General features: G+C 39.4%; 3 protein-coding genes across 7 annotated transcripts in view; 1 reads left to right on the forward strand and 2 right to left on the reverse strand.

Annotated features, from left to right (window-relative positions):
- Positions 1-586: 586 nt before the first annotated feature.
- Positions 587-18,403, reverse strand: LOC148424052 (EF-hand domain-containing family member C2-like). The gene is made up of 15 exons (XM_088414324.1): positions 18,156-18,403; positions 15,868-16,056; positions 15,634-15,784; positions 14,932-15,155; positions 14,566-14,817; positions 12,506-12,613; positions 12,277-12,415; positions 11,191-11,356; positions 9,862-10,004; positions 9,552-9,748; positions 9,336-9,469; positions 8,531-8,725; positions 3,311-3,403; positions 3,119-3,218; positions 587-1,761 (listed from the first exon to the last, which is right to left on the reverse strand). Exons 1-15 carry the CDS (start codon positions 18,363-18,365, stop codon positions 1,639-1,641), a joined length of 2,424 nt encoding a protein of 807 aa, XP_088270450.1. The 5' UTR covers positions 18,366-18,403; the 3' UTR covers positions 587-1,638.
- LOC148424053 (FUN14 domain-containing protein 1-like) lies at positions 18,402-24,773 on the reverse strand. 3 transcript variants are annotated; one of them, XM_088414327.1, is made up of 6 exons: positions 24,755-24,773; positions 23,230-23,291; positions 22,625-22,778; positions 19,948-20,023; positions 19,717-19,845; positions 18,402-19,031 (listed from the first exon to the last, which is right to left on the reverse strand). In XM_088414327.1, exons 2-6 carry the CDS (start codon positions 23,246-23,248, stop codon positions 18,954-18,956), a joined length of 456 nt encoding a protein of 151 aa, XP_088270453.1. In that variant the 5' UTR covers positions 23,249-23,291; positions 24,755-24,773; the 3' UTR covers positions 18,402-18,953. The 3 variants fall into 3 exon arrangements, with proteins under 3 accessions (XP_088270453.1, XP_088270452.1, XP_088270451.1); XM_088414326.1 differs by lacking the exon at positions 24,755-24,773 and adding an exon at positions 24,354-24,447; XM_088414325.1 differs by lacking the exon at positions 24,755-24,773 and having other exon boundaries at positions 23,230-24,066.
- The window catches only part of LOC148424054 (lysine-specific demethylase 6A-like), a 49,352-nt gene continuing 45,503 nt past the window's right edge, over positions 24,029-27,877 (forward strand). For 2 of the 3 annotated variants that reach the window (XM_088414320.1, XM_088414321.1), the window contains exon 1: positions 24,029-24,762. In XM_088414320.1, the coding sequence (XP_088270446.1) occupies positions 24,355-24,762 (408 nt within the window). In that variant the 5' untranslated portion in view covers positions 24,029-24,354. The remainder of the gene's footprint in view (positions 24,763-27,877) is intronic. The other variant, XM_088414322.1, reaches the window with a different exon arrangement.

A 27,877-nucleotide genomic window follows, 5' to 3' on the forward strand; every position in this document is an offset into this window, starting at 1 on the left:
TATATATATATATAATATTTATACCTGTCCAATCACAAAAATATGGCGTCAGTTCAATTGATACTGCCTGAGGGGTATTGGTTTATAAATTTAGTCTAATTTGTAACAATAGAAGTTGTTTAAAATGTGCTGCATCCCAAGAGTTGTTTAAATATTTGGCAGTTAAAATAAAATGACCAAAGCAAGTCCCACCTTGTCTGCATGCAACCCGACACTCAGGCCCTTCACAATAATGTGACCGGTCCTGACTGGGCCTCCTTCCTCATGGTGAGATTTGCCGGCCAGGTCACATCCCATCTTCATTCCCGAACTCTGTGGCCCGTGGGCGTGCAAATCCTGCCTGCACAGAATTTGTCCTGAAAAATTCTAGGATTTTAGTAAATGAGACAACAGCTGCTGGATGACGAGAGACTGTTTATGTACAAACAGAATGAAAAAAGAACAGAGAAGCACAAATCAGAACTAGTGGTACTCTGTCACAACACAAAGCATTACACAATATGTACATTAAAAAAAGAAAATACTGTGGAAAAAAACATTCAGAGAAGATATGAAGTTTCTCTTCCAAATCTGTCTATCCACCACTGAAGGTAATGAAGAAATGTGTGATGACTGGAAGCATAACTGGAAGCATAACTTATTGTAACTCCCCTTGTTTCTCCACGTTTACGCCATGTGGCTTTTACTTAGGAAAGTGGGCTTTAACTCCCAGAATCACACCTACTTATATACCTCCAACCCTGTGTGGATGTCACTTATCCAGCAATAAGCCTTCTCTTCACAACACTGCAGCCGGATATGACTCAATGGGGACACCACTTCAGCTTAAGGGTAGCGTAGCATCGGAAAACGTTGTGATGGGAAGTTGGCTAATCACAACGCCCTTGATTCAACTTGGCAATCATTTGAACTTTAATGATTTCTATCCCCATTTACATTTCAAGTATTTGCTGTGCATGCATTAACACTTAAAAGCACAACATTATCCCCACCTCCTTTAAAAATATGCCTATTTTGAAGGAAAAATGTTTTGTGTTACAATAACACATTTTTTTAATGAATAAATTGAGCTACAAGCTTGGTCACGACAAATTCAGTGCATAAGTTGAGGTGCTATTGTATTTGCAAAAACTAAAACATTTTGTTCTAAAAGAAGTTTATTTCTTGTAATTTGACCTCTTATTCTAACAACAAAAATCTTTATTTCGGCATGTCAGATGATAGAAGGCCACCATCACACAAGCTTTTAATTGGCTCAGCATAGGACACTGTGGATAGAGAAGCTATGGTTCACAAATTCTGAAAACCACTGATTTAGAGATGTTACGAAAATGACATAAAATTGTCTCATTTCACTTGGGCTGAATGTGATCATCTCATAGGTACCTGTTGTTTCCACAGCTGTGAGCTGACAGCAGTGATCTTTGTTCAAGCCAATTATCTCTTGTATAATTTCAGCTCAGTGCTGGAAGCCATAGCAAAATACCCGTAGTCATTATATAACCCCACTTGACCTGAAATGTGGTTTTGTTATAAGTCAACCTACTTTTAAATACATGCACATGATGTCAAAACCACACAGATTGCATGTTCATTTACTAGGCTCATTCAACGTATTTGGGTGTGTGTTAATGCACTCTATGCCAATGCCACGCTCTCCGGGTCGGCTGCAATGGAGACGCCGGAGAACACTTCCTCCACCAGGGAGGGGTAATGGATGTTTTTCACTCCGTTAGCGTCACGTCGCAGATTCACATCAAACTGGAGAAGACAACACAGTGTAGTAAGAGAAGAAATTCAAAACATAAAGACAATCACACCATTGTTGTAGAAATGTTCTTTTCCCCACTCCAAATGAACTAAACATCAGTAACAGTATCCTTAAGATTATGCTTTACGTTGAGGTGTGTTAACAATTTTTTTTTGACAATATGGTACAAAAGTGGTCAACATTATTAAATATTTCATATGGATACATAAGTATTTTTTGTGATTATTTACAATAAAAAATCCTAATTTGTGAGAATCCGCTTTAATTGTAACTTGTAAATTTACAACAATGTAGTATTTTTCCAAAACAATAAAATACAGATAGGATCAGACAGCATTCGAATAGTGGCAATCTGCAAATAATTGATGGACACAATGTGATAATGGTATCGTATCATATTCAACCCCAAAATTCTTGAATTAGTGCGATTAAAATTGGCAATAAGCGTTTGCCACAAAAATATGGGTCAACTCAACCCCCCTAATACCTTATTTCTCCAAGGACAAATTGAGTTTTTTTCCCCTCATTTTCAACCCCCTTATTAGGGGGGTCGACTGAGAACTGCCTAACTCAAAACAGACCAATATCTTTCCACATATCTTTGATATCCATGATATATACATTAATTCAAATGCGAAATAAGTCATATGTCATTATTTACATGGTTTAAGATGATTATATTTACCTCTAATTTAGTTTTAGAGCATTTGCACAAAGCATTGTTGTCAACAATGAGGCTGCATGGATGTTTTTGGCGGACTTTGGCGCATTATGAAAAGGAAAAGACAGCTTTACTCGTCTCCTTCAGCCCTCAGATGTGTGCATGCACATTGATGCTAGCATTCTGATCTCACAGTCATCTCTTGTGTGAAGAACATTCCAAGTAAGATGATCAGCAAATCATCCCTTAAGACCTCCATTTCAAACAAATTGAATGGGTCCGAATATGACTACTTGTGGAAGAGTAACGAGGATATTTGCGCAAATGACGAGCAGGAAGGTGAGGACGTCTGAGTTAAATTGGAGGCGAGAAATTAATATTCTGCAGTGTCAAATAAATAAAGCATTGAAATTTCAAATCTAATTTTGTTGAAACATGATGTAGTTTCAGCATTTGTATTAACACACATATTGCCCTGCACTTATCCCCCCCCCCACACACGTTTTTGTAAAATTCACTGATTCGCTTGTTAGACTTATAAGCAAAGTCAACTTGTACTTTGAATACAGGACTTGAAAAATTATAAAAACAACAATAACAAAAACTAGAAAAAAAAAACTCTACAAAGGTAAATGCGGGGGTGACACTTTTTGTCTAATTGCAAGTTTTGTTAAGTTTCATCTTACTTGTAGAATGTCATCAGGCATCACTGGGGGAGCAGGATGCTCTAGCCAGTTGATGCCAGCCAGAAAAGCATAGTAGTCTATCTGGTCCCCATCTGCAAACCTTAACGTCACAGATGCATGCGAAACATAAGGTACAAATGAGATCCGAGAAGTGTATCAAATCAATCCCGCTTTAAAGTAGACAGGTCATACTTGTGGAGCAGACGTGTTAGCAGGTTGTCAGAGAGGGGGAGCTGGAAGGTTCTGCAGATGGTTGTTGCCTCTTTGATGGACGCGCGTCCTGTTCTGAAGAAGCGAAGGAAAAGATAAATCAATATTTATATTATTTCATCTATAGGTCAACACACCAAGTGACTTAGGAAATGCATTTTTTTTCCTGCAATCCGCAACTGCAATTAACATGTCTGTGGCTGGGTGGTCCTGTCCTGAAAAGACGACACTGCTATAGTACAGAGATGAAGTTGAAGTGTACTCTAAAAACTGATTAGTCAAAATTACAGAAGAACTTTGGTTGAAGTTTACCAATCTAGTTGGTTTTTTTCCGGCTGATCCTTTGGTTAAAATAACCAATCTAGAATGGTAGTTTTTGAATGTGGGAAGAAGCCCGAGTACCCACACAGGGATTGCCATTGACTGGTATCAAATTGAGCATAGAATTGACTGGAATTCTTTATTGGCAGGTAGGCAAACTAATAAGTTGGCACAAACTACAGTAGTAAATTGTACATCCTGCAACCACTTCCATCGGTTGTTTCATCTAACCAAGAAAATTAGTAGTCCAATAAAAAAACATCTGTAATTGGTAGTTTTTTCAAAAATCACTTTTTATTGTGTGTGTATTTTCACTTGGAGATATAGGACTTCATAACCAAGCTGTCGAATTAGTTATCAACCAAAACACACTCCTATAGGGCAGCTTTGTGAAACGTTTCAGTAGAGAATGTGCGAGTTATTGGAAGATAATGTGCTGATCCAATCGAAGATAACATTGCATCTCTGCTTATGTTTATGTTTACTCACTTTGACATGCTCATATTTTCATGAAGGGCTGACAGAAAAATTCAGGGAATTTAAAATGAGTCGCTTCCAGCCATATTTTGGAAACCAGCAATAAAAAACAGATTTATCCATCCATCTATCATCTACAGCTTCTTCTGAGGATAGGTTGCAGTGGCAGCAGCTTGAGCAGGGAAGCCCAGACTTCCCTCTCCCCAGCCACTTCGTCCACCTCCTCCGGGAGGATCCCGAGAACAGCCAAAAGACATACTGTAGTCTCTCCAGCGTGTCCTAGGCCGTGACTGGTGCCTCCTCCTGGTGGGACATGCCCGAAACGCCTCACCAAGGAGCCATCTAGATGCCAGAGCCACCTGAGCTGTCTTATCTCAGCAATGGCTTTACTCCGAGTTCATCCCGGATGCCTCTCACCCTATATCTAAGGGAGAGAACATACATCCTGCGGAACGCCTACATTTGGGGCAGGACATCATCCCTGATCCAAAGAGGGAATTCCGACTTTTTCCGACTGAGGTCCATGCTCTCAAATATGGAGATGCTGATCTTCATCCCAGCCACTTGACAGCTGTGAAGGAGAAGCCGACAGCACCACATCATGTGTAAACTGGACCTCCTCAACGCCTCGGTTGTGCCTTGAGATTCTGTCCATAAAAGTAATAAATGGAATTGTTGACAAAAGGGCAGCTTTGGCGGAGCCCAACCCTCACTGGAAACAAATTCGACCTATCACCGTCATTGCAGACAAAACGGTGGCATCTGTGGTACAGATTTACTTAGTTGTAATTTCATCCGTGGTGAGTGCAGGCACTCCAGGTTAGCACAAAAGTGACAGTAATCCATTATGTACAGTGTGTCTGTGTATGCATATATATATATATATATATATATATATATATATATATATATGTATGTTTATAAAACAAACAAACAAAAAAAAAAAACTTGCTTAATGTGGTGCATATGGAGCACACACGAGTGCTTGTCCTGGACTGCCAGTTGTTTCACACTCAGTGATGCCACAAAATCCAGCGTCCCATTCCTGCCATACCGTTTCATTAGAGCCATGGAGAACAATCAACACCAGGATCTCAACACACACATACAGTAAGAACAAACATGGGTGCATGACCTTGTCATTGTTCATTTAAAATTTCTTCTTGGAATTTTTTTTTACTCCTTATTTACATCAGCTACATTCTGGTTGAAACTACTTTTGCTGAGAAAAATTGCTACTGGAAGATGAACTATCCTCTTCATTCATATATATATATATATATATATATATATATATATATATATATATATATATAAAGGCTTGGTGGAGAATATCTAATAAAATATTGACATTTATTAGACTATTAAAAAGCGACGCCGAGCCGGACTCGTCAAGTGAGTGGATTGCGATATGAATCCACAGATATCATCATTGATCAATCTCGAGAACTTTATGGAAGCTGCGGTGGGAAGAGCGCAATGCCCTAAATTTCTCTTAAGCCCATCAACCCAAAGCCAATGTAGGAAAACAAGATGGGTGTGCAAGTTCTGTAATGACTGCTTGCATCTAAGAAATATGTCACACCACATAAAAATGAAATATTGGGATAAAAAAAAAAAAAACACATGCATGCACACATAACTTGTAAACAGCCAAATAGAAAATACTGCTGTTCACCCATCAACACTATGCCTGTGTTTCTGATATAATTTCATCTCATTGAACAAAAATTGTTGGTATAGATTTGTCTAAATTCTCACCAATTTGTCAAGAGAGAAAAGTATAGTAGTGTGCTCTGAAGCACAGTTTGAATTGAGGTATAAAAAAAAGTTGAGCATCAAACATGTATAGTTGGTCATTCAGAAATGTTCTATTTGGTCTTCTGTTTTAAATGGTTTTTCAACAAGAAAAAAAAAATCTGAATATCCGATTATATGAGAGCAAATACAACACTTTGTAGAATTAGATCTTTACCCCCAATTTCACCTTTTCATTGAGAACACTGTTTTTTTCTTTTTAATTGTAATATTATTGATTTCAAGTCATTTTACTTTTATGACTTTTTATTCAGTTTTTTTCTTGTAACTTTGAAAACAATGTGCACAACAGAACCATTTTCATAACTACTGGCATATTAAAATAAATTCTATTTTAAAAACTAAAAAAATCTTCATATAAAGCTTACTTGAGATATGAGAAATCTTCCCTTCAAAAAATCCTTTACTTTTAGAATTAAGACCTTACAGCTCTTTTTCTTGAAAACTGTACCTTTGAAAACAAAAAATATTTCAAGTTGATTCCTGTATGTTTACTTGCTTTTTATTTCTACTGGAGTGTGTAATGCTGAATTGTTACAAGAAAACATTGACAGCAGTTTAATCAACAATGCCTGTCCATGTTGACTCTTTTGTTTTGTTTTGCTTTTAGAAAGTATGTGAATTCTTTAGATTGACATCTTTTGATTTAATGCACTAAAAGGGAGGAGCGAAAATGAGGAAGGTGACAAAGAAATTGCATGTGTGTGTGTGTGTTCTTCCACACTACATGGCGTTTCTTGTCTTTAGGGTCCATCTGGCTCCAATGCTCCACTCCCAAAGCTGGAACTAATGCTTGCTCTGAGATTTGGGGGCCACTGACTGCACGATTGATGCCTTGCGTGACGCCTGTGTGTGTGTGCGCGCACGCATGTGTCCATTTGACTGTTAATCCATTATCTGTGTATTTTATGCTTCGCTCACACTAGGCGATTTCGGACGGAGATGCTTGGCTGGTCACTGAAGGCTCGCAAATCAGCGCCTGTGCACTCCGTTCAAAGGCGCAGGCCAAGAGTCTGACGCACTACCGACGCATCCCAGGCTTTTAAATACCTGGGTGAGTCTGTGATGAGCTACAGCCATGAGAAGCAAGGGGAGTGCACGACTTGGCGAACGACAGTACAAAAACATCTTAACGATGATGCAGCAGCTGAAAGTAGAACAATGAATTCATGTACATCAATGAATTCATGGTTACGAATTTTGTGGAGTACTGAAGTCAAAGATTTGATTGTAGTTTGAAGGAGATGTTTTGAAGGAGACGTCAACCCTTCTCTTTCATATGTTCCATGCACTCCCACTAGTCTAAACACGGCATTCCGATTAATTAAAGACAAAATCCACCCTTTTTTTTTTATTCATGTCTTGCTGTCAACCAAAAATGACATCACGGTTGCGCAATCAATCACAGCTCAGCTTGCAAATGTTACATGACCAAACTCAGAAAACAGGTGAGCCTTGATTGGTTGCTACCTGAGCCTTGAGCAACTGTGTTGTCATTTCAGGCTTTCAGGACACAAAATGGTCATCTTCTGAGATTGATGAAAACAGGTGGCGTTTGATGCTTAATTCATATGCCACAAACACAAAATTAACCAGAATGCCAATTTTAGACTAGATGCTGCCTGGCTGCAACATACCAGTGTTGACTATCAAAAGCACTGAGCTACATTTACAACCTTAATTCTAATATTTGTTCCTTACATAAAATGTATTCCCGATACTACACATTCCCTGTACCCTATTCTAATCATGTCAGAGCATTTCTCAACGTATAAATTGATGTTAGATATTTTTGTCCAATCAGATTCCATCCTGTACATGTTGCCACGTGAATCGAATCTTCCCCTAAACGGTAATAACACTTTTTCCTTGGTAAATGGTATATGGACTTTCGCTTATATTGCACTTTTATACCTTGGGTACTCAAAGCGCTTTACACTAACTAGTCATTTACCCACTGATGACGCAGCATCAGGAGCAATTGGGGGTTCAGTGTCTTGCTCAAAGACACTTCGACATGGTCTCGATGGTCGGGGGATCGAACCCACAGCCTCGCAGCTGGGAGACGACCACTCTACCACCGAGCCATGCCGCCCCCATCAGACCTTAACCAATCAGACAGAACATCCAGGGACCAGCACACATCTAATTTTCCAGTCCTCAAAAGTTGGTCTCGGCAAAACTTGTTCCACTTAACTTTGAGTAGCAAAACACATCTGAAGTAATCTGCATACATCGATACATTTAAAAATCAGCCCCTCCGATGAGTACTTCATAAAGCGTTTTTCCGATAAGACAAACAATTCTTTTGAGCAGCTACAGATGATGTTTGTGGCATAATCGCATGCTTTGATACTGCATATTTATTTCATATTCATGCTTTCTGTAATAGCAAAGTAATTGTTGTTTGGATAGTTGATATTAAATCAGTGACCAAATGGACTACCCTTTTCAGCAAGCTACAAAGTTGCTGTTAATTCTGTTTTAGCTAGATTGATGTTTGATGCAAATCTACATAGTGTATTATGATTATGATGATGGTTTTGATTGTAATGTATTACTCAAAACACGAAAATATTTCCCTACTTGGTGAGGTCGTGGAGTTCAAACATTCGGGTCATGTCTGGAATCTGGTCAAAGTCCTTCTTCTTGAGAACATCCTGGGCCACACTCAGCATCAGGCCAACGTCCACTTCAGGCTGTTGCTGCATGGAGAAAGATCGGCACAACACCAACACCTCATGCTCGCTCAGCCCACACTCCGTCGCCATCAGTATGCTCCTGGGATATGGTCAAACACAGAAAAATAGCATTACCCAATTTAAAAGACTTTTATCTGTTCAAACATAAGACTGGGAGAATATTGTGCTCCCAAATGGCAGATCACCTAAAGAACTTTTCAAAATGTTTGTGGCGTATCAAGAAAGTTTAAAAAAAAATATATATATATTTTACAGGAAAAAAATGCAACTTTATTTTAAGAAACAACTACATTTTCCCTCAATAAACAACTTTGTTCCACTGAAATGATGTCATTCTCTCTAACCCTGGGCCTAACCCCTCGCTAGTGTTAACTTTACAAAATTGCACGTTCACTTTATGGTCATCAAATAGTGAATTTTTTCTCTTTTTGGTTTTTGTATTTTTACTTTTACAAATGTCTGTCTTTTTGTAGGACAATGCATTTTTTTTAATGCCATGCAATAGAGATTTGGTGCCAGGCCTTCTCTTGCATCCAATATCAGGGATCTTGGTTCCGGGATTGCGTAATTATCGCTTAGGTGTGTTCAACCTCCCAAAACCTCACTTAGTGACATTTATGCAAAGATTTTGATTTTGCAAAGAGCCTAAAAGGGAGTCTAACTAAGATTACTAACTATTAATATAGTACCTGAGCGACTCAAAGGTGACAAATCCAGTGTTGGTAGGATCATTAAGGGTCAGAAAATTCTTGATCTCACGCTGCTTCTCTTCCGGAATTGACCGTAGTTTAGCCAGGATGGTGCCAATATTGGCTTTGGGGAACTTACAGAGAAAGTTACACACGATATTGCATGAAATAATTAACTGTGCTGCCAATATTTGATCATAACATTTCCATCCATACCTGCTCAGCATGTTGCTCCAAGTATTTGAAGGTGTACTCGTCAGCATCCAGCAGCCGGAATAGCCTGTTGTTAAGGCAGAGGGAAGCGCCTACGTACATATCTTGGGCGGTGAAATACTGGGAGGGCTCTCTCTTAAACAACTCTTGGTCTGGTTTTTTGATGCGACCCCGCGCCAGAAACATGCCACCTATCACACCTAAAGGTCCAGGAAGGAGAGAGAGGTCTGAAGCTGCAGTCTCACAAAAATTCGCCTCAATGTGAAACTTTTACAATCAGTTTGTTGTTCACGTTCTGAGACACGGTCCTTACCTGAGTTTTTTTGTGAGCGTTCAAACACGCTGATGGAGTCATCGCTCAGGTAGAAGGAGATGACAAATTCCCTGTCACTATCTACTTGGTTGGTGGTCACCATCTTGGCATAAAACTTGAGCACATTACTCTCAAGCCCACACCTGCAGGAATATAAGAAACCTCACTTAAAAACAAATATTTTCTGATCAGTTCGCCCATATTCGGAGTACATCCAGGACAATTTTCAGTTATGCTGACATGCATGTTTTTGGAACGCTGGCCCTGAAAGTAAAACTCACATAAGAAACACACAAACCTTTCACAACTGAATATAATAATAATCAATATTATTAACTTTATTATTAACTATTATTATTAACTTACTGGGGCAACAAGGAACGGGAGGCAATCACGGGAAGGATGGATACAAGGGAACGCGAGGCAAGACAGCAGGGGGGAGACGTACGACACGGACCAGGCCGCACGGAAAATAAACAAAGACCCGACAAGAAGCGAATGCAAACTGGGAACTTAAATAGACTACACATTTAACGAGAAGACACGACACAGCTGGGGGAGAGACAAAAGGCAGGGGAAGCTGATTGGATGAGAAGGAGGGCAGGTAAACAAGCAGGTGGACAAGATCAAACTGATGAGACACCGACAGCAAAAGGAGATGCAGGGGGAAACAAAACTTGAAACTAGAACTTAGGAACATGAACAAAACCCAAAGAAAACAACAAATCCCAACCACACATGACAAAGAGTGGTAGAGCACTGACAAGAAGTGCAGTGTTATTTGCGTTATGTATGTTATGTAAAAACAAAGACATATTCAAAAACATTCACACACTAAGGTAGTATAAATGCCTTAATCTAGATGGTTGACCAAATTTGATAACTCTGTCCTTGAAGGGACAATGTGTAAGATTTAGACCGTTTTTGATTATGGACAGCGGGAGGTGCTGCATTTACCATTGTCCGTAGCTATAACAGACATGGCAGCCACACCCCTTGTAATGTAATTTAATGATAACTAGACCTACGATTATATTTAAAATATACTGTTGGTCATTAAGAACACATTTATTTGCAAGTTTTTGGCATAGCTGGCATAGAGCTGGCAAGTGGTCAAGATTAATGAATTGACAATATGACTACCGTATTATTGGAGGAAATGTTATTTTAAATATACACACTAATAAATGTAAAACAATATGAATTAAAAAGTTGCAATCTGTACCCTGAAACTGAATCTTGAGTCTGTGTCAACACTGGGTTATATATGGTTGCCAAAATTAGGTGTGTTGTAAACAACAAATAATGTAACGTGTAATATGATCCAACCTGTCATATTCCATGAATTTATGGAGGTCTTTCTGTGGTGGTTTGGGCAGCAGGCGCTGGCAGGAACTTAGTGAGTCCTCCTCTGAGCCAAAGCCATTATAAGGAGGTACGAGCCTGGGGGGCTTGGGGACTACAGGAGCTTTGTACTGCACTGGGTTGAAGTCCTCTGAAGGGGGTCAGAAGAAGAAAACACTTAATAGAAGACAAACCCTGGTAGGAGCTCTAAAATGATCAGAGGCTCCAAGGTAATCCATCTGTGAGGGAGCATGGCATCCTGGGCGGATGTTAACCCCCAACGACCTATGACTGCTAGGAGTCAGACAACAGCTTCCATCAGCATGCATCACACTGCCTACTTTATGACTGTGACTAATGCAGCAGAGCCCCAACATTCTGCCCAGGCTAGCAGACTCATCCTACCCCGGCTTGGATTACTTCTGCTGGGGGCCAGTTTGATTTTTGTTCACCCCAACCTCCCTTGGCCCCAGTGATGGCACCACCACCAGAGTGTCTTATCTAATCTATTTTTTTTCTATTAGCTGATCAGTATAAACATGAAAACCATCCTGCCAATATTCCGCTGTAGTACCAGTGAAACCAGATTTTGCCACAGCTGTATGAGATGCCTTGACCATGACAACCGCTCTACCTCCCCCGCTTAAAAAAAAAAAAAAAAACTGACAAAAGTACCCCAACATTTCTCTTTTTCACCAAAAAATAAATAAATCAATATTTAATATAGATTGGGGTCGATTGGCTCTTTTGAGTTTAGACACAAAAATGAAAACAAAGATTGTGAGTGTTATTGTTTAGTGAGAGGGATTTAGATGAACAAGATCATCTTTGATAGGCATGTGAGAAGCTTTTTAGCTGGGAGGGAGGATATACTATAAAAACTGAGGGAAGCTAAACTATAACTCTTCTACAGCAACGTATCATTGTTCTGAGGAAAAGGGTTTACTGCTGGGTGAGTGACCTGCATGTGTTAACGTCTACTGCCCCTGAGTGGTTAAATGTAGACGTTACAAATAGAAAAAACTAAACAAACAATGTCAATGAATAAAAAAGAGTTCTGCTTTTGGTTACCTATACCATACTTGCTGCGGTAGTAGTCTTTAGTGAAGTCATCACAGTCGGCGATAATTACTTTCCTGCCCCACACGTTCAACTCGCCACCCACGGTCAAATCACAATCCTTATAAAACTCCTCTTGAATGGCTCCTGTCTGCGGGAAAATGTAAACATTGGCTGGGCATACTTTACAATTATGTGATTCAATTTTGTTATAAGTATAAAGTCAACTGGAATGATGTACTTTGAGGCTGTCCAGTATGAAACGGTCTCCTTGCCTGGGGGAGGCCAGCACATTAAGCACAGTGCGGTTGGTCACCTCTCCTGGTAGATTCAACTGGTTTGAAGCATGCTATGAAGACATGATCATAACAAAAGCTGCAAGCAGGAAATAATCATCAAACTTTGACGCCATGCTACGCCCGCATCTAAGATAGTTTGAGGCAGAATAATTCAATGCTTTTTCAATTATTGGGCATTATGATGAGACGTGACATTGTTTTCTAATGTAAAATATGTGCATTGGCTCAATAATAATATTTAATAAAAATAATTATAAAACTGATAGGAAATACCCGGATGTACAAAGTTACTTTTTGGGCCAAATGGTGCGTACTTTGAAGATTCTAAATTATATAACACTCACATCAAAATGTTTTCATAATGTGGATAGCATACTGTAATTTTTCATGTACCACTCAGATGTTGTTTAAATAATGATAGAGACAAAACACTGAAGTAATTTGTCTGGCACTATATTGTGTGCTCTGTGCTTGATTGGTAACTGGTCCAGGGTGCAAGGGTGCACCCTGATTCTCACTCATAGTCATCTGGGATAGGTTTCAAGCTCCCCAAGCTCTAACACTAATGAGAACAAATGCAATGGATGGAAGAGAAATGCCTACAAAATTTACTCATTTTTTGTATAGGAAGCCATTCAAAATGACGGTTTTTTTTGTCATTTTTTTGACAGTCAAAACATTCAATTTCTGTGGACCACCACGCTCAAGTCCTACAAATAGAAAAAAAAAAGATGCATCAAGGATGCAGCTTGCTATCTTTGCACAGGATGGGAGATTCCGGTCAACCTTTGGAGGGCTGTTGACATTTAATAACAGGCATCGGTACAAACAAAGTTAGTGGCGTGAAAGCACACATACATGACAGAGGCCTGGCTGTCTTTCAAGCTGAATTAAGCACTCGGCGGGTGGAGCCAAAATGCTCGAGGGGAGTGGGGCTGTCAGAGTGAATGAGGTCTAGATTGAAGGGAAGAGGTCAGCCAACCACAAGGATGAACATTGTGACTGTTTTGTTTGGCTCTTATTGCTCTTCTGTGAATGTGCTTGCATTTATTTTTTTTTTGTTTGGTCAATAAAGTGATTGAAAGTGCTCCGGCGGCTGCATCTATCCTTGACCACTTGTGGAGGGATAGCAATTTGTTCTAACTTGCAGTGTTAGACAAAATTAAATAAGCTATTTTTTTTAACTTAAAAGTAATATACAAATTCAACACAAAATTTGAACTTACTATTTTAAGTCACTTAATTGGGAGCCCTGAGTTTGTTTTTCCGCAACAAGCTGGGTCCATCTAGGAGTGATGGGAGACAATAACACCCAAAGTGTGTTGCTCATATCCAGTCAACTCTATTGATTGTTTTTTGTCGCGGTCATTGCAGAAAACACCACTTCAAGCAGATCGGATGTTAGAAATCTCGAACATCATTTTGAGGGCACTGTCATTCGCATTCTCCAGCAGTTGATCATCTTCTTGTACAGCCATGCTAGATTCACTTGGTTTGGCTAGAAAATAGTGCTCAAACTCCTTATTAATTTTGGCTCTCCAGTGACCGAAACCAAACGAAGAGAATATAGTTAGATTTCAGAATATATATATTTTTTCAAAATAAAATAGCTTTCAGACTCAAATAATATATAAAACGGAACAGTAATTATTTCTGGTGTATCTTGTACACTTGATCCACGCAACGATACCGGGTCGCAGACCGGAGGTTGGGGACCTCTGATGTAGAGGGGAGGGAGCATTTGTCTTTGATGATGTTATGCGCCACACTGCTAGTTTCTCCTTCATATCCTCTATTACTATTTTCTCAGTAGAGCAGTTAATGTCTTTTTACACTTATATAGCAGTTAAGATGTGAAAATGTTATTTTAAATGCATATTATGGATAATTTGTTTGGAGGGCTTCTAAATATGCTGAGGAAGGTTCCAGAATGTTCTATCTATCAATTCTTTTCAACAGATTTGTTTGTTTTTTTCCACTAATAATTTTCATCTTGTCTCACCTTGGGTAGTTTGCTGCGACGGAGAAATTTGGATGCTGTGGCTCTACCAGAATTTGGAGGGATCACTTCCCTGATCTCTATTGTGTCATCAGCTAGGAAGTAGTGCAACACGAGCTCTCGGAGATCCCCGTACGCGGCCTGAGTGTCGTCCCAGAAGCAGAAGAAGCGCAGGACTTTGCAGTCATTATCCAAGAATTGTTTCAGTGTATCTTGCCTCTCGTATGGCCGCAAAGGACTCATGCTTTTCTCCATCTAGGAAAACAGTGTTTTTTTTTCAGTATGTTTTGTAGGACTGAATCAACCACTATTAAAATGAGCAAATAAGAATTAAAAGAATTAAGAATAAGAGTAAGAATAGGGTGTAACCTTTTCTCTTAAGCTGCGGTAAGGGTCTTCGGGCACAGCGATAGGGTCATTGAGTATCACACCGCATTTTGTGAGAAAGTTCCTTGTAAAATGGTCACAGTTGGTCACCGTGAACGTGTGGGAAAACAGCACCATCTGCTGGTTCAGATTAAAGTGGAACACGTTGTAGAACTGCTCCTGCCTGGGTGCTGGCAGTGGGATGCGTTGGCGACGAATTAGAGTTCCTAACAAGAAAACGACAAGATTCAGATACGATCTGTCGTCACATCATTTTGTACAGTGTGTAAAAAAAAAAAAAAAAAAAAACCCTGTACAACTTAATTGATTACTTTTCTGAGTGGGGAAGTTATAGGAAACAACTGAAAAAAGGTCGAGAACATGTGCACACTTTTTGTTGATTATCTGGTTGAATTCAGAAACAACCGATCACAACCAATCTCACTTTAAATGGGATTCTGTACGCAACTGCCTCCATATAATGTGCCTCGTATTAACCCTACATACAGTTCCTGTGTTCTTGTAGGCCTTTCCTGACTATATTTCCACTTTAAAGCAGAAACCTTAAACTTTTGTACTAACAATAACTTTTGGCGTAAAAAAAAAAGGTTTTTTTTGTAATTCAAATTGAATAAACACATATTTTATAGTGAGTGAGGCCAGATTTTTTTTCCCCACAAAGACATGTAAGTAAAATTGGTTCACCTTGTGGAATTCCACTGTTTTTGTATTCTGGCTCAACCACCTGTATGGTATCATCCTCCAGGTAGAAATAGATTTTACACCTTCGGATTCTGTTCGTGTCATTGGGAGCATCTGGCACGGCTTCCTGGAAGTATGCCTCAAAACACAGCGCCTGCACAGTGAAAACAATTGCAATTTTATTAACAGAAACTTTGAATTTGATTTGTGATATAAAATAAGGTGCCATACCCATACCTGTTTGTCAAAAGCAACCCATGACGGCAAACCACCTGTTGCTACTTTGGGATAGACGGAAGATTTTGGTTTGATCCGCTGCCCCAGCAACAGCTCACCTCCGATGCCTGGCTTTTCTATTCCAGCTAGCAGGGGCTCTCCGCTTAGATAATCAAAATGTTGGGATTTATGGAATTTCTCCTTCAGCAGCTGGATCACAAAGAACAATATAAAAGTATAACAGCAGGTGAATTGCATTATTTAGATTGTACCAAGGAAAAACATTTGTGGCCACTCTCATTCTTGTATTTTATTAAAACATGGCTACATGGATGGATTTCCAAGTTGATCCACCAATGCCTTTCTATGACTTGCAGTCTGCTTCTGTTGCAATTTGTTGATGCAACTCTTGTGATATGCTAAGCTCAGTATCTGAGGACATGAGAACATCCTGTTTGAAACTTAGCAATTAAAGTATCTAACAATCAGATGTTAGCCGTCATCTTTGTCTTGTACTGTGTTAATCAAAGTGTATGAATATAAAGAAGCAAGAAGTTTTGTTAAAAGTTTTTAAACGTCAATGACTTATTTCTATTTATTTATTGCTCCAAAATGGAATATAGTCTGCTATTCGGGTAAGTGAATGGAAAAGGAATTTCATTGTGTGGTAAAATAATATTATGCACATGACAATAAAACTTTCACATCATTTAAATCCGTGATTTTCTGTATTAAATTAGTACCAAAAATGGTTCTGGCTCCCTCGTGTTATGAGGAAATAAAAAACATTGAATGTTCTAATTGCATGTCACAGAGACACAATATTTTTCATCTCAGACAGTACAGTTGCTAAGTACAGTGCACTTGTATACTGTAGTTGTGTCTGTAGTTAAAAGCAGTATTACAGTACTGTTTGAACAATCTAAGTGGATTAGAAAGTTAAGGGACCTCAGTAGGAAGAAAATACCTCTGTAGCTCATTCATCATTTTCAGGACTGGTGGAACATGGAAGAGTTTTTTATTTTTTTTCTCTCTGGGTGTCAAAAGGATGAATTATTTCAGATCAGGGCTGACAAACTCATTTTGTTGTGGGACACATTGTACTTATAGGCTTATTGTTGCCTTTGGAGGGGCATTATGACTCTGAAACAGGGGTCACCAACGTGGTGCCCACTGGCACTGAGAAGCCCTCGAAGATCATATGAATAGCCCACAGACCTGTTCAGCAAATAGGTTACAAGTGATAGAACATTTTGATTTTCTAAGAATGTTACCAACAATTGTGCATATATGACATATAGGCCTACTGCACATTACATATTACACTTGATCAAACTACAGCTGTTTCTTAATATTGTGAGAAACCACTAACTTGATCAGTGTCTTCACATAAACTGGTAGCCCTTCATATTACTCAGTGACAAAGAAGAAGCTCTCGGTTTCAAAAAGGTTGGTGATCCTTGTGTGAAACCATACTGTAAATGTTTAATCATTTCCCAATGTTATTACTGTACATATACAGCGTACAACAAATTGAGGGATAGTTTAAAATCAGAAGTTCAGAATAAAGGTTTGTCCAAATTATGTTTAAACCCTTCTTTGTCCAGAAACGGCGAACTCCAGTCCATGAGAGCCTGGATCATTTTAGAGATCCTGCAGACCTCGCATGGGTTGATCATTCGAATCAGCTTTGTTGCAAAGAAACACTTTGAAAACATGCAAGACACAGGCCCTTGTGGACCGAATTTTGGCGAGGTCAACAATAAAATTGCTCGCAATATCTTAATTAGGTATTACATATGACCATTAGAAAGTTTAGTTAATTTAAAGTTAACATCGTGTAAGGAGTCATGCTTTGATGAGCCAGGTCGCCCTCGATTTTAACACCGTGATTTAGCTCGTCGTCACGGTCACTAAAATGAGACACGCTCCTTCCCTGAAATGACAAACTTTGAACGCCTGTTCCCGGACGTTCAGACTGAAATTTTGTACCGTGTCTCATCTATTGTTATTTTTTTCTTTCCCGGTAAGAAGGGCTTGTTACCGCCACTTTAAACTGGTGCAAAGTAGACCCCTCACCCCACCCGCCGTTCTGATCAAGGCTATTACGTGAACGAAATAGTGACTTCAATACAATTAACTCATGTACGAGAAAAACCAAACTAAAGTGCAACGCCCAATAGGTCAGCCAACTTTTTAACTTTCAACTGTCTGGCCATATTAGCTCGTATAAATTCCAAGATACTTACACGTTTATACCCTATACATTCTATATACGTAGCAGTCTCCATAAACGTCACAGTACTTACGTGTAAATTTGCAGAATTTCCGGGAAGAAAAGGTAACGCCATGGCGCAAATTGTCCCGTTTCCACTTGCCAAAAACGTGCTTCTTGCTATTCCCAGTGTATCAGTCCTGTGTTGACGGTAACCCGGGTTACCTTGATAGGTTTCCAATAGCAGGAACCTACGAAGAAGACTTGTGTTCGTTTGTATTTCAAGTTCTACATTTATGTGCATTAACCTACGCAGCAACGGAACAAATAACAATAAAGCTAATGTTCAAATGTACTTTATTTTTCAATCAAACATCCACTTTAATGACCAGTCTGTAACAATTTTAAAGCATTAACTTATTGCTTCTTTAAACAGCATAAAAAGGGCAAACAATTTCCCAAAATAATCAGCATCAGCATTTGCTCCAAATATGATTACAACATTGTGAACCTTTCGCTGGTGGTAACAATAAATAAAAGTTGCAACATTCTAACAGCTGTCCCCTTTATCTTTATCACAGGAGTGTCCGAGGTGAGGCTTTACCGCACTTTTGTTAAAACATTGGCTCACGTGATGGAAGATGGATACAGTAAACATCTCCTGCTGTAATACAAGTGCAATCATTTGGCCTGTTACAAGAACTGAGTGTATTCACCCATGATGGTTATTCTTCAAGAGAAGGTAAAGATGTGATTTATCTTTACATAGAGAAGGGTGCAGCCTAAAAATAAAGCTACAGGAAAACTGGAAACATGCCGATAGCGCATTGATTATCCACCGAGCAACAAGTCTCCCTTTTCCCGATGCGTTCAGTCATCCATCTGCCTGGGCCTAGGACACAAGGCCAAGGAGAAAGCCTCCGACGAAGCCGCTCGTGACCACAATGTTTTTCTTCACAAACTCTGTGGACTGAGAGCACCATACAAAGAAGTATCATCAATTAAAATTGCTCATATTAAGGGAAAGTCAAGCCCCAAATGTTCTTTGCAATGTGTTTCATTTGCCCCAGAAGTCTAAGCATTATATTTGGATTAATTTGGGGTTTGTGAAATATGATTTTGTGTAATCTTAATTATGCAGCAAACTCCACCCATTTGTATTCATTTCAGGGGAAGGCCATTTTGTCCCTTGCTGGCAACTGAACACACAGCTGCTCATGGCATCACATGCATAACTCGAGTGAAATGGTTTTTACTTCACCAGTGCGCTTTATCGGGGTTAATTAGTGGAATTTCTTGCACTATTAATCGAGTTGGGACCATCTTTTGCGATGTGGAAAAGTCAAGTTTATACACAGCTGACAGTTCTATTAGACAACTGCCAAAATGTCTATTATGGACAACTGTGAAAGGTCACACTAGCAAAACCCAAACAGCGTAAAAAAACAAGTGGCCAACTTGGTAGTAGAAGGTATGACTAAACCTTTGGCCTGTACTGTATCCTGTTGTCACATTTGTTACATAAATGCAAACTTCAAGCTGGGCATGAGAGACTTTGATGCGTGTAAGATTGCTCTATTAGTTTAGCAAGTGAACCTCAATAATGAGCATGATAGAATAAAGCTGATGATTTTCTGTGTGTGTTAGCAACTCACCCTCTCAACTATCGTATTTAGCTCTGGACCTGCTTTGTCGGTATTCTTCTTGATCTGCTTTTTTGCTTTGTTCACGTCCTTTTCAACCCTCTTCCAATCCACTTGGATGTAGCCACTATTATTTGCTATCTAGAGAGCAGATAAGTCAAGAGTACAAGGTCAAGAGTACAAGAATTCTATACTAAAATTCCAATGAAAGGTTCAAATATTGAACAGTGAATGAATACATACCTGTAACAACAGGAGTCCTCCACCCACAGCAGTGGCAGCAACTTTGCCAACTTTCTGGAAGAGATAGCCTGCACACCTGAAAAGAAGACAATGTATTCGTTAGGGTTAAGCAGGGTGTGCACATTCATTGTCAGGGCTCATTTGAGCCTGATTATCTCTATCTGATCAAAGTCAGTAAAAAAACAGATTATCGGGTAACTAAATCAATAATCCTTTGGTGAGGTGCTAATAGTTCTTTTTCGTCATCAATTTGCTCACAAAATACATGGGTAATTACCTAATAAACAGTAATTGGGAGAAAGTGGTTTTACACTACACTTTAACGCAAACTATACTTTTTTTCATTAACTCATTCAATCCCAAAGTCATTTTTATATGTGGAGCAAAAACTCCTGTATCACCACCAATTTGCTCAGAAAATTGACAGGTAATTATTAAATAAACAGTAAAGAGGATAAAGTGTTCTTTTTTTTAAAGTTTCTTTAATGCAAACTGTATATTTTCTTTATTATTTGATTAACTCGTTCAATCCCAAAGGCATCTTTGTTTTTAATAGTGCAAACATTCAATCACATGTAATGACTTTTGTGTCATTATTGTTTTCAAGTTTTTGTTTTTGACTGGTACTAAAAGAATAAATTAATCCACAACTTCATACATTAATCGATTCCTTTATGTACTTAAGTGATTAAATTAATCATTTACTTTAGTACAAATTACTCACTAAAGTGCTTAAAGTAATTGGTTACTTTAGTACTTAATTCATTTCGTACGAGTCATTTTAAGACACTCCTTCAACCAAACATCCGAAATCAATGTAAACAATTTATGTTAAAAGGTACCTGGCATAAAATGTCTGCATGGACTTAAAAAACAAACAAAAAAACCCGTAAAAAAACATCTTTGGGATCGAATGAGTTAATCAAAGGAATAATCAATTCTTCAAACGTTTTATAGTGACATTCCTGTCGCTTTGCTTTTTACACACAACTGAATGGCACCAACACATGGCATAATGCATAAAATTACTTGTCAGACAGTTAATTTCAATAGAACAGGACATAAGTGGTGACTGTTGGGTGTTACACCACATCCTTGATTGCCCCATTCCTGCCTCGATTACAGTTTAGATGCTGTTTGAGAAAGTAGAATATGATTGCAACAAGTTGATTCCCTCAATCTCTATCATTGAGGAGGCAGAATATAGGTGCAAACACTTGATCACGTTCAGGCCTGGGAAGTAAAGGAATGCATGTACCAGTTTCACATATTCAGAAGACAATATGCAAGTGCACTTCAATACACTTCCACAAACAAATACATGTAATCAGATTACCAGTGCATTTTCCTAAACACCCCATAAGTGTCATTTCCTTTCACTGATGCATTTCTAAGCTTTCCTTGCTTTATTCTACCTCCCAACACTGGCTCATCCAAGCTAATAAACATGACTTGCGAGAGGCCAGATGATGATAGCAAGGCCTCGTACCACTCGTGCAAGAGTAGTAGTTGTGTTGGGTTCTGGAGTTGAGGAGGAACTGTTTTGGTCCAGGTTGGCCAATTAACCAGCAACGTTTCATTTATTAGTTAACAAAGATGAACAGTAGAAAATGTGTGTTTGAGAGTGCAAAGTCAGACAGTCAACATCAATAGTAAATAATTCATTCGAAGGCTGAACTGTTATGAATAGCGGTTTTCCACTCAACTGATTTGATAGGAGGAACATCAGGATGGTCCCTTGATACTGTTTTGCATTTTAGGGATAGAGGAGTAAAACAACACCTGTTTTGGCGGCTCCAATCACTCTAACGGGATAGGCTACGACGACGTGTGAGGCTGAGCGGGCAAGATGATGGATGGATGTTACATGGCCGGTCGGAATTGAACAACATCATGAAGGGGACGAGCCGGCCACATGGCGAGAGGTGTGGCAAGATATTTCACTTCCTTGTTGGAAATATTGGTACCATAAAACTCTTATTTAATAGAAAAAAAATGCCAATATGCCAAATGTAATTCATGTACATGTATTTTACAGTGGAAAAAGTACCATGATCTAGGTCCTTTAAAAATACGGATCATTTTGCAGGATTACAATTTCCACACAAACGGAGAGACGTCGTTTTTGCTAAGAGTCTGTTGCACAACAAAAGGAAATTATCACATTTGTCATGTAGCTGAATGTTGAATATGAATTAGTCTGATTGGCCAAACAATATTAGTTAAATTACCATGTTTAGATGAGTAAGGGTTAATAAAATATACACATGTGAATTGTTCGGGTTTAATCCAATTTAATATTTGCCAGATAAAATCCATTTAAACAAAAAAAGTTGACCTAACAGTTGAGAATCCATTATTGTTCCATAACTTAATACTTTTGATTATTTGTTGCTTCTTTCCACATGTCAGAGACCCAGGTCGTGTCTGTCATTATAGTGCTATATAATTGTTATGTTGATCCTGGAAATAGATGCGATATTGCTGGTGCATAGTTCTACTCTGCCAACATGCAGTAGCAATATAACAAGTGGCGTTTCCAAACACACTTTTCATTTTGACAGATTTTTATTTTTGTTTAACTCTTGTCACAAACCCTAGATGTAGCATCCTGCTGTGTTGCACTCTTCCAATGTGTACCTATGAAATAAAAAGTATAAATAAATGTATTTATTACCATCCACTGGCTCCTCCTATAGCTAACTGTGTGGCCACGGAGTATTTCTCTGCTATCGGGCCGGACGTCTTGCCAAACAGACGGTTCCACCATCGTTGACGTTTGGCATACTCTGTCAGATCGACGACCTTATCGTAGAGCTCCTCTTCAAGATCTACAAGTAGGATGAAAGTGCACAACGATGAGTCAGCACCTCAATGACTGGTTTTGAACCACTCAGACGACATAAAGTCCAGAATGTTAATTTTAGCTTGAATCTTTGTAGCGTGATATTACAGCACACGGTGACGTAGTCTCCTCATTGCAAAAATTACTGCCATTCAAAATGGTCTTATGTAGTGTGTATTAGACAACATTCGCAACTTTGAATAAACTGTTCTAATGTCCAAACAATTGGTTAGCATCCTCACGGGATACGGCTGAAAAGTTAGCCAACATTGCGGTAATCGTTGTTCAAAGGCAGTGTGTTCATGTTTCAAGGATGTACGATGATCAGATGACAAAGCCAATCATACAGTTTTAAGTTTTTCATCCAAAAACCGTTTTATGTTCATCTGTGTGTGCCAAAAGAAGGTAAAATAGCTACGAGTGAACGACTTGCTTACCCTTGTTGTGCTTCGCCATTTTGTATCCTCAGTTGCCTTCACGTCCGTTGTCACTTGGACTACTTTTGACATTCAAAGTGGGAAGGAGGAGGACTTACTTGTTTCCAAAAAATATTAACTTTGCAAACAATAAAAAAAATAAGATCTTAAGCACATGAATACAGTCTGACAGTCACGTAAAACTCTTGTTGTTTGTATAGAATTATGAGTTAAGCCCGCCATGTCTTCAATAAAAATAGATAAAAGTTTTAAAAAAATCTAAGTCCCAATTTAAGGAAATCCGTCATAACTGACGTCACATTATACCCAGGTGAATTATGGTAAATGTAGGCATTGTGGTTATTTTGTGGCAAGTTGTGTGGTCCGCTCCACGCAACATCTGCTGCGATCGTAATGCAACACTTTAAGGAACATATTTGTAGTACAAAGATTGGTAAACCTTCGCATAAAATAGAGACTGGCTTTTTGGACCGTCTAACGTTGGTTATAATTACGTCACCGTTTATCGTTCCACCGATCGCAAAAACTACAAAATGGTTCCTACGTCGGACCACAACTTCCCCTTTTCTGGCCCTTTTGAATGATAGATGCTCTAACAAATTAGATGACACACTGTGGGATTACGTAATCACAATACAAAGGGCGGAACCAATCGTGGGAGTTTAGAAGGCCGAGGGCCGAACATTTTTCTCGCCAACAAGCGCGTGTTCGCTGGCGTGCTCGCCAAACGTCAAGCGGGGACAGTCACATGACGACAGATCCCGACAGCTATTGGACAATGTGCGCAGAAGGCGTGCCGATAGCGGCGGCGTGCGTTTGCGAGTGTGACACAATTACAACAACTTTGAGCCGATGGTTGGGGAAGTTTACGATATTATCAAATTACACCCAGTCGTTAAAAGCCAACGTTGCATCCACACCATGCACACATCGGCGCCGGGAATCACGCTGGTAAAATGAGGCGGGTGGAAGCTAACTTGAAGGGCTCGTTTCCTTGAGGATTTGGAAAGGAAAAACACGCTACGCCCCGCGCGAGTTGCTGCGAACAAGGTGTGCAACTCTTTCGTTGCTCGTGCCGTCTCCCCAGCCGGATTCGGTCCCCGTTGCCGTTTCAACTTATCCACCATGAAATCGTGCGGAGTTTCGCTCGTCGCTGTCGCCGCCGCCACCGCCTCTTCTTCGGCTGCTGTGCAGAGTCTGAGCGCCACCGCTAATGACGAGGAGAAAATGGCGTCGGCAAAAGCGAGTGAAACCAAGGAGGACTTTCCGACGCTTACGACGAAAGAGAAAGAGAGCCTCCTCGCAATTGACAGGTTAGATAAAACAAATGTTTTGGTGACATTTTTTTTGTTGGGCAAAATATCCGCTTCGAACCATATAAGCGTGTTTTACGCAGTTTGCAATAACACAACACGAATGCCCCCTCAAGTAATACGGAACCGCCTGTGTTGTGTGTCCTCTACTTGCAGTTCCCTGTTTGGATTTCATAGGCTTCAAGAAGATGGCGCCAGAACGAAGGCCTTACTGTTAAAGGTATGCCACCACAGCGTAACATCACAGTCGCCCCTTTCCATTATTTCCTCTCGTTAGTAGTGCGCATCCCCTCCCGAGATAAAGTGGCAGCGACCTCTCAGCGCCACTCGTTGCTAATGTGGCTAATGTTGTTAGCAGCGACGTGCACAGGCGTGAATTTGCCCAACTCTGACTTACGTGAATATTTAGATATGTCATATTTATTGTGTGTTGATCCCACACTACTCTTATCACAACCCGATCCGTGTAAAAGGCCGCAAAATGTTATTTACGCCGCGTTTAATAGTCACAGTTCCAAAGCCGGGAAAAGATGCACCTTCACCTTTAACTACAAATCAATGAGGCTTCCAAAGGGACATTGTTTCTTTTGCAACATATGTTTGAATGAAGACATGAGATAAACAGGCACACATATTAGATTTGCTTGTTGTTTGAAATCAACCAACCCTCGCACTTGGCTGCAAAGTACAGAAGTGGATTGAAAAGCCTTCAAGAGTGAATCTGCTTGTACGTTACAATTATAGTGAAAAATAAAATGAAAGAAGTGTAGCAAGTTGACAATTCTTAGGTCATACAAAACCGTTTGCTTAGGTTCGTGCGTCACTTCACCAATGCTAGTCTTTAGCCGCTACCGGTATGTAGCGCATTACTGCCTAGTTAACACACACACACGCTTAGCCGACATAATGAAGAGATACATTTAGTCAATGTAAATGTGAAGATTATCAAAAATAACGGTTGTATGATTGCACGCAAGATGGCGGCGATGGGATGTAAATTGCAGGCGAACGTATCAAGCTAACTAGCCCCGCTAACTGTGCTAATCACTTCAGCTAAAAAAGAGATTACAATGGTACCGTTTACAGTACAGGAAACATTACAGATGACACACGGGTCGGCGGCGTACAGAATGAACAGCGTGGTGCAGTTTTATTTATCCTCAACCACAACGTGCACGCAGCCTGAGCTGCCTTAGCGTGATGTCTGCTTTCAACATGTGGTTTGTGGGCTTCTCGTTCGTGCATGAACGTGTGATTATCTGTCTTGATAAACTGCATTGTCGCATGTTTTGTGTTCCAGTATTTTTTTCCAATTGAAATGAACGAAAATACCGTGAATTTCTTGGGCCGTAGTCCAGGCTTATTTTTTTTTTTTATATGTATGTGTTTAATAAGGGAAAATAGAGCTGTAAAGATAATGTACAGACATTTTATATTTCTACAAAATTCAATTACTGTTGTATTTCTATGTTGAATGTGGCCTTAAAGTAGTGTGGCCTCATGAGAGCTGTTAAGAGGTGGAATCTAAGTCACAGCTGCCTACCGTTCCATATTGTTTCTCTTGTTTCAGAAGTAACACAACAATCTTACACATATGTTTACAAAAAAAAAAAAAAATCAAAGTTGACCGGTCAATCAGGTTGAAATCAAGTCGTGACCTATTTTTACGCCACTGTAAACTCAGTCTCTTCTGCGGTGGAATCTGAATCACAGCTGCCTACTGTTCCATATTGCTGCCTACTGTTCCATAGTGTTTCTCTTTTTTCGGAAATAACACTTCAATCTTACACACATACATCCCAAAAAAAATCAAAGTTCACATTGGTCAATCAGGTTGAAATCAAATCATGACCTATTTTTACGCCACTGTAAACTCAGTCTCTTCTGCCAAGGGCTCGTGTATCATTGCTCGCTCGTATGATGGAAGCTAGCGGAGTCAAACATTAGCCAACATGAGGCTAAGTGCTCTTGCTGCTAGTCATAATAGATTAACATCAAAGATGGCAAACAAGGGCAGTGGCACAAAGATTATTATTTAATTAAAGTCTATTAAATTCATATAAAACAGCTGTATGCCGATGATAACGTTGTTGGTCATTGAGTAAGAAATATAATGACACTACACTGGTGTTACTTCATTAATATTCTTACTGGTGGTATAGACATGGATCTAAAAGCTTCGCTTGTGTTGAGTAATATTTTCAATCTGTTTTTGATAGTGTTTCTTGACCCATCCAACGACCATTTATCACTAGACTCCTTATCGGCTCCGGACTCAGCTTAGTAAAAATGTTGAATTTATATATTTATTTCTCTTTAATACAACATGTTGACCAGTAGCTTTTCTCATATTTCAATGCCACCGCTGAGTAGCGTTTTCTGTCCCTCGTAGCATGATGCATTCACAATCATAAGCCACTCGTCCTGGTTGCATGGACCGCAATGATTTTTTTTTTTTACTTTATTTGCCTATTTGTCCATCTGTGCTCTTCTGGTGTGACATAGCTACTTTGTTGATGGTGAATGGTTGTCAGTGACACCACTCTGTTGCAATTTCACAGTAAGACATGGCGAAATGGCAAACTTGCAAGTTTTTGCCTTAAATGCATGGGCCAACACAACAGCCGGATGAGACCGTGTGTTTTTCACTAACATTCATTACCTCCGCCAAATACCTGTTTCGATTGCCAGAATTGACAGCGAGACCAGCGTACACAGTTTGCAACTCTGCCATTATGTTGAGAGTACAGTTCTAGTTCTCTTAATTTTCAAACACATCAGCAAATGTGCATCATATTAAACTTATTTTATAACTTGAGCTTTTGTAGAGAAGTCAATTTGAGATCAGTTGGAATACAGACTTTGTTGAGGAGACGCACCTATTCAGAAAAAATCCACAGGTAGCCACAAAACAAAACCATAAAAATGATGACCAAAATAACAATCTTGTCGCACTTAATTCGCAATACACTTTGTACTAAAACTAAGATTGTTAAACTCAACTAGAAGTCGATACTGTAGTTCTCCAAATATGACACACTTTTTTTCCCTAAAATTGAAGGCCAAAAGTATGGGTGCGTCCTATAAACGGTAACTTAAGAATTATCCAATAAGAACTTAAGAAATATTCATCTATCCATTTTCATCTCACAAAGTTTGCAGGCTTACTGGTGCCTATCCCAGCTGACTCTGGAGGACATCCTGAACTGGTTGCCAGCCAATTGCAGGACACACAGAGACGAAAAAACATTCATGCACCCAATCACACCTAAGGACAATTTAGTTAGAACATGTAAGCTCCTCACAGGAAGGCAAGGTGGATTTGAACTCGGGTC

The sequence above is a fragment of the Hippichthys cyanospilos genome, chromosome 5 (assembly GCF_059441005.1).
Source record: "Hippichthys cyanospilos isolate Australia breed blue-spotted pipefish chromosome 5, RoL_Hcya_1.0, whole genome shotgun sequence".
NCBI lineage: Eukaryota > Metazoa > Chordata > Actinopteri > Syngnathiformes > Syngnathidae > Hippichthys > Hippichthys cyanospilos.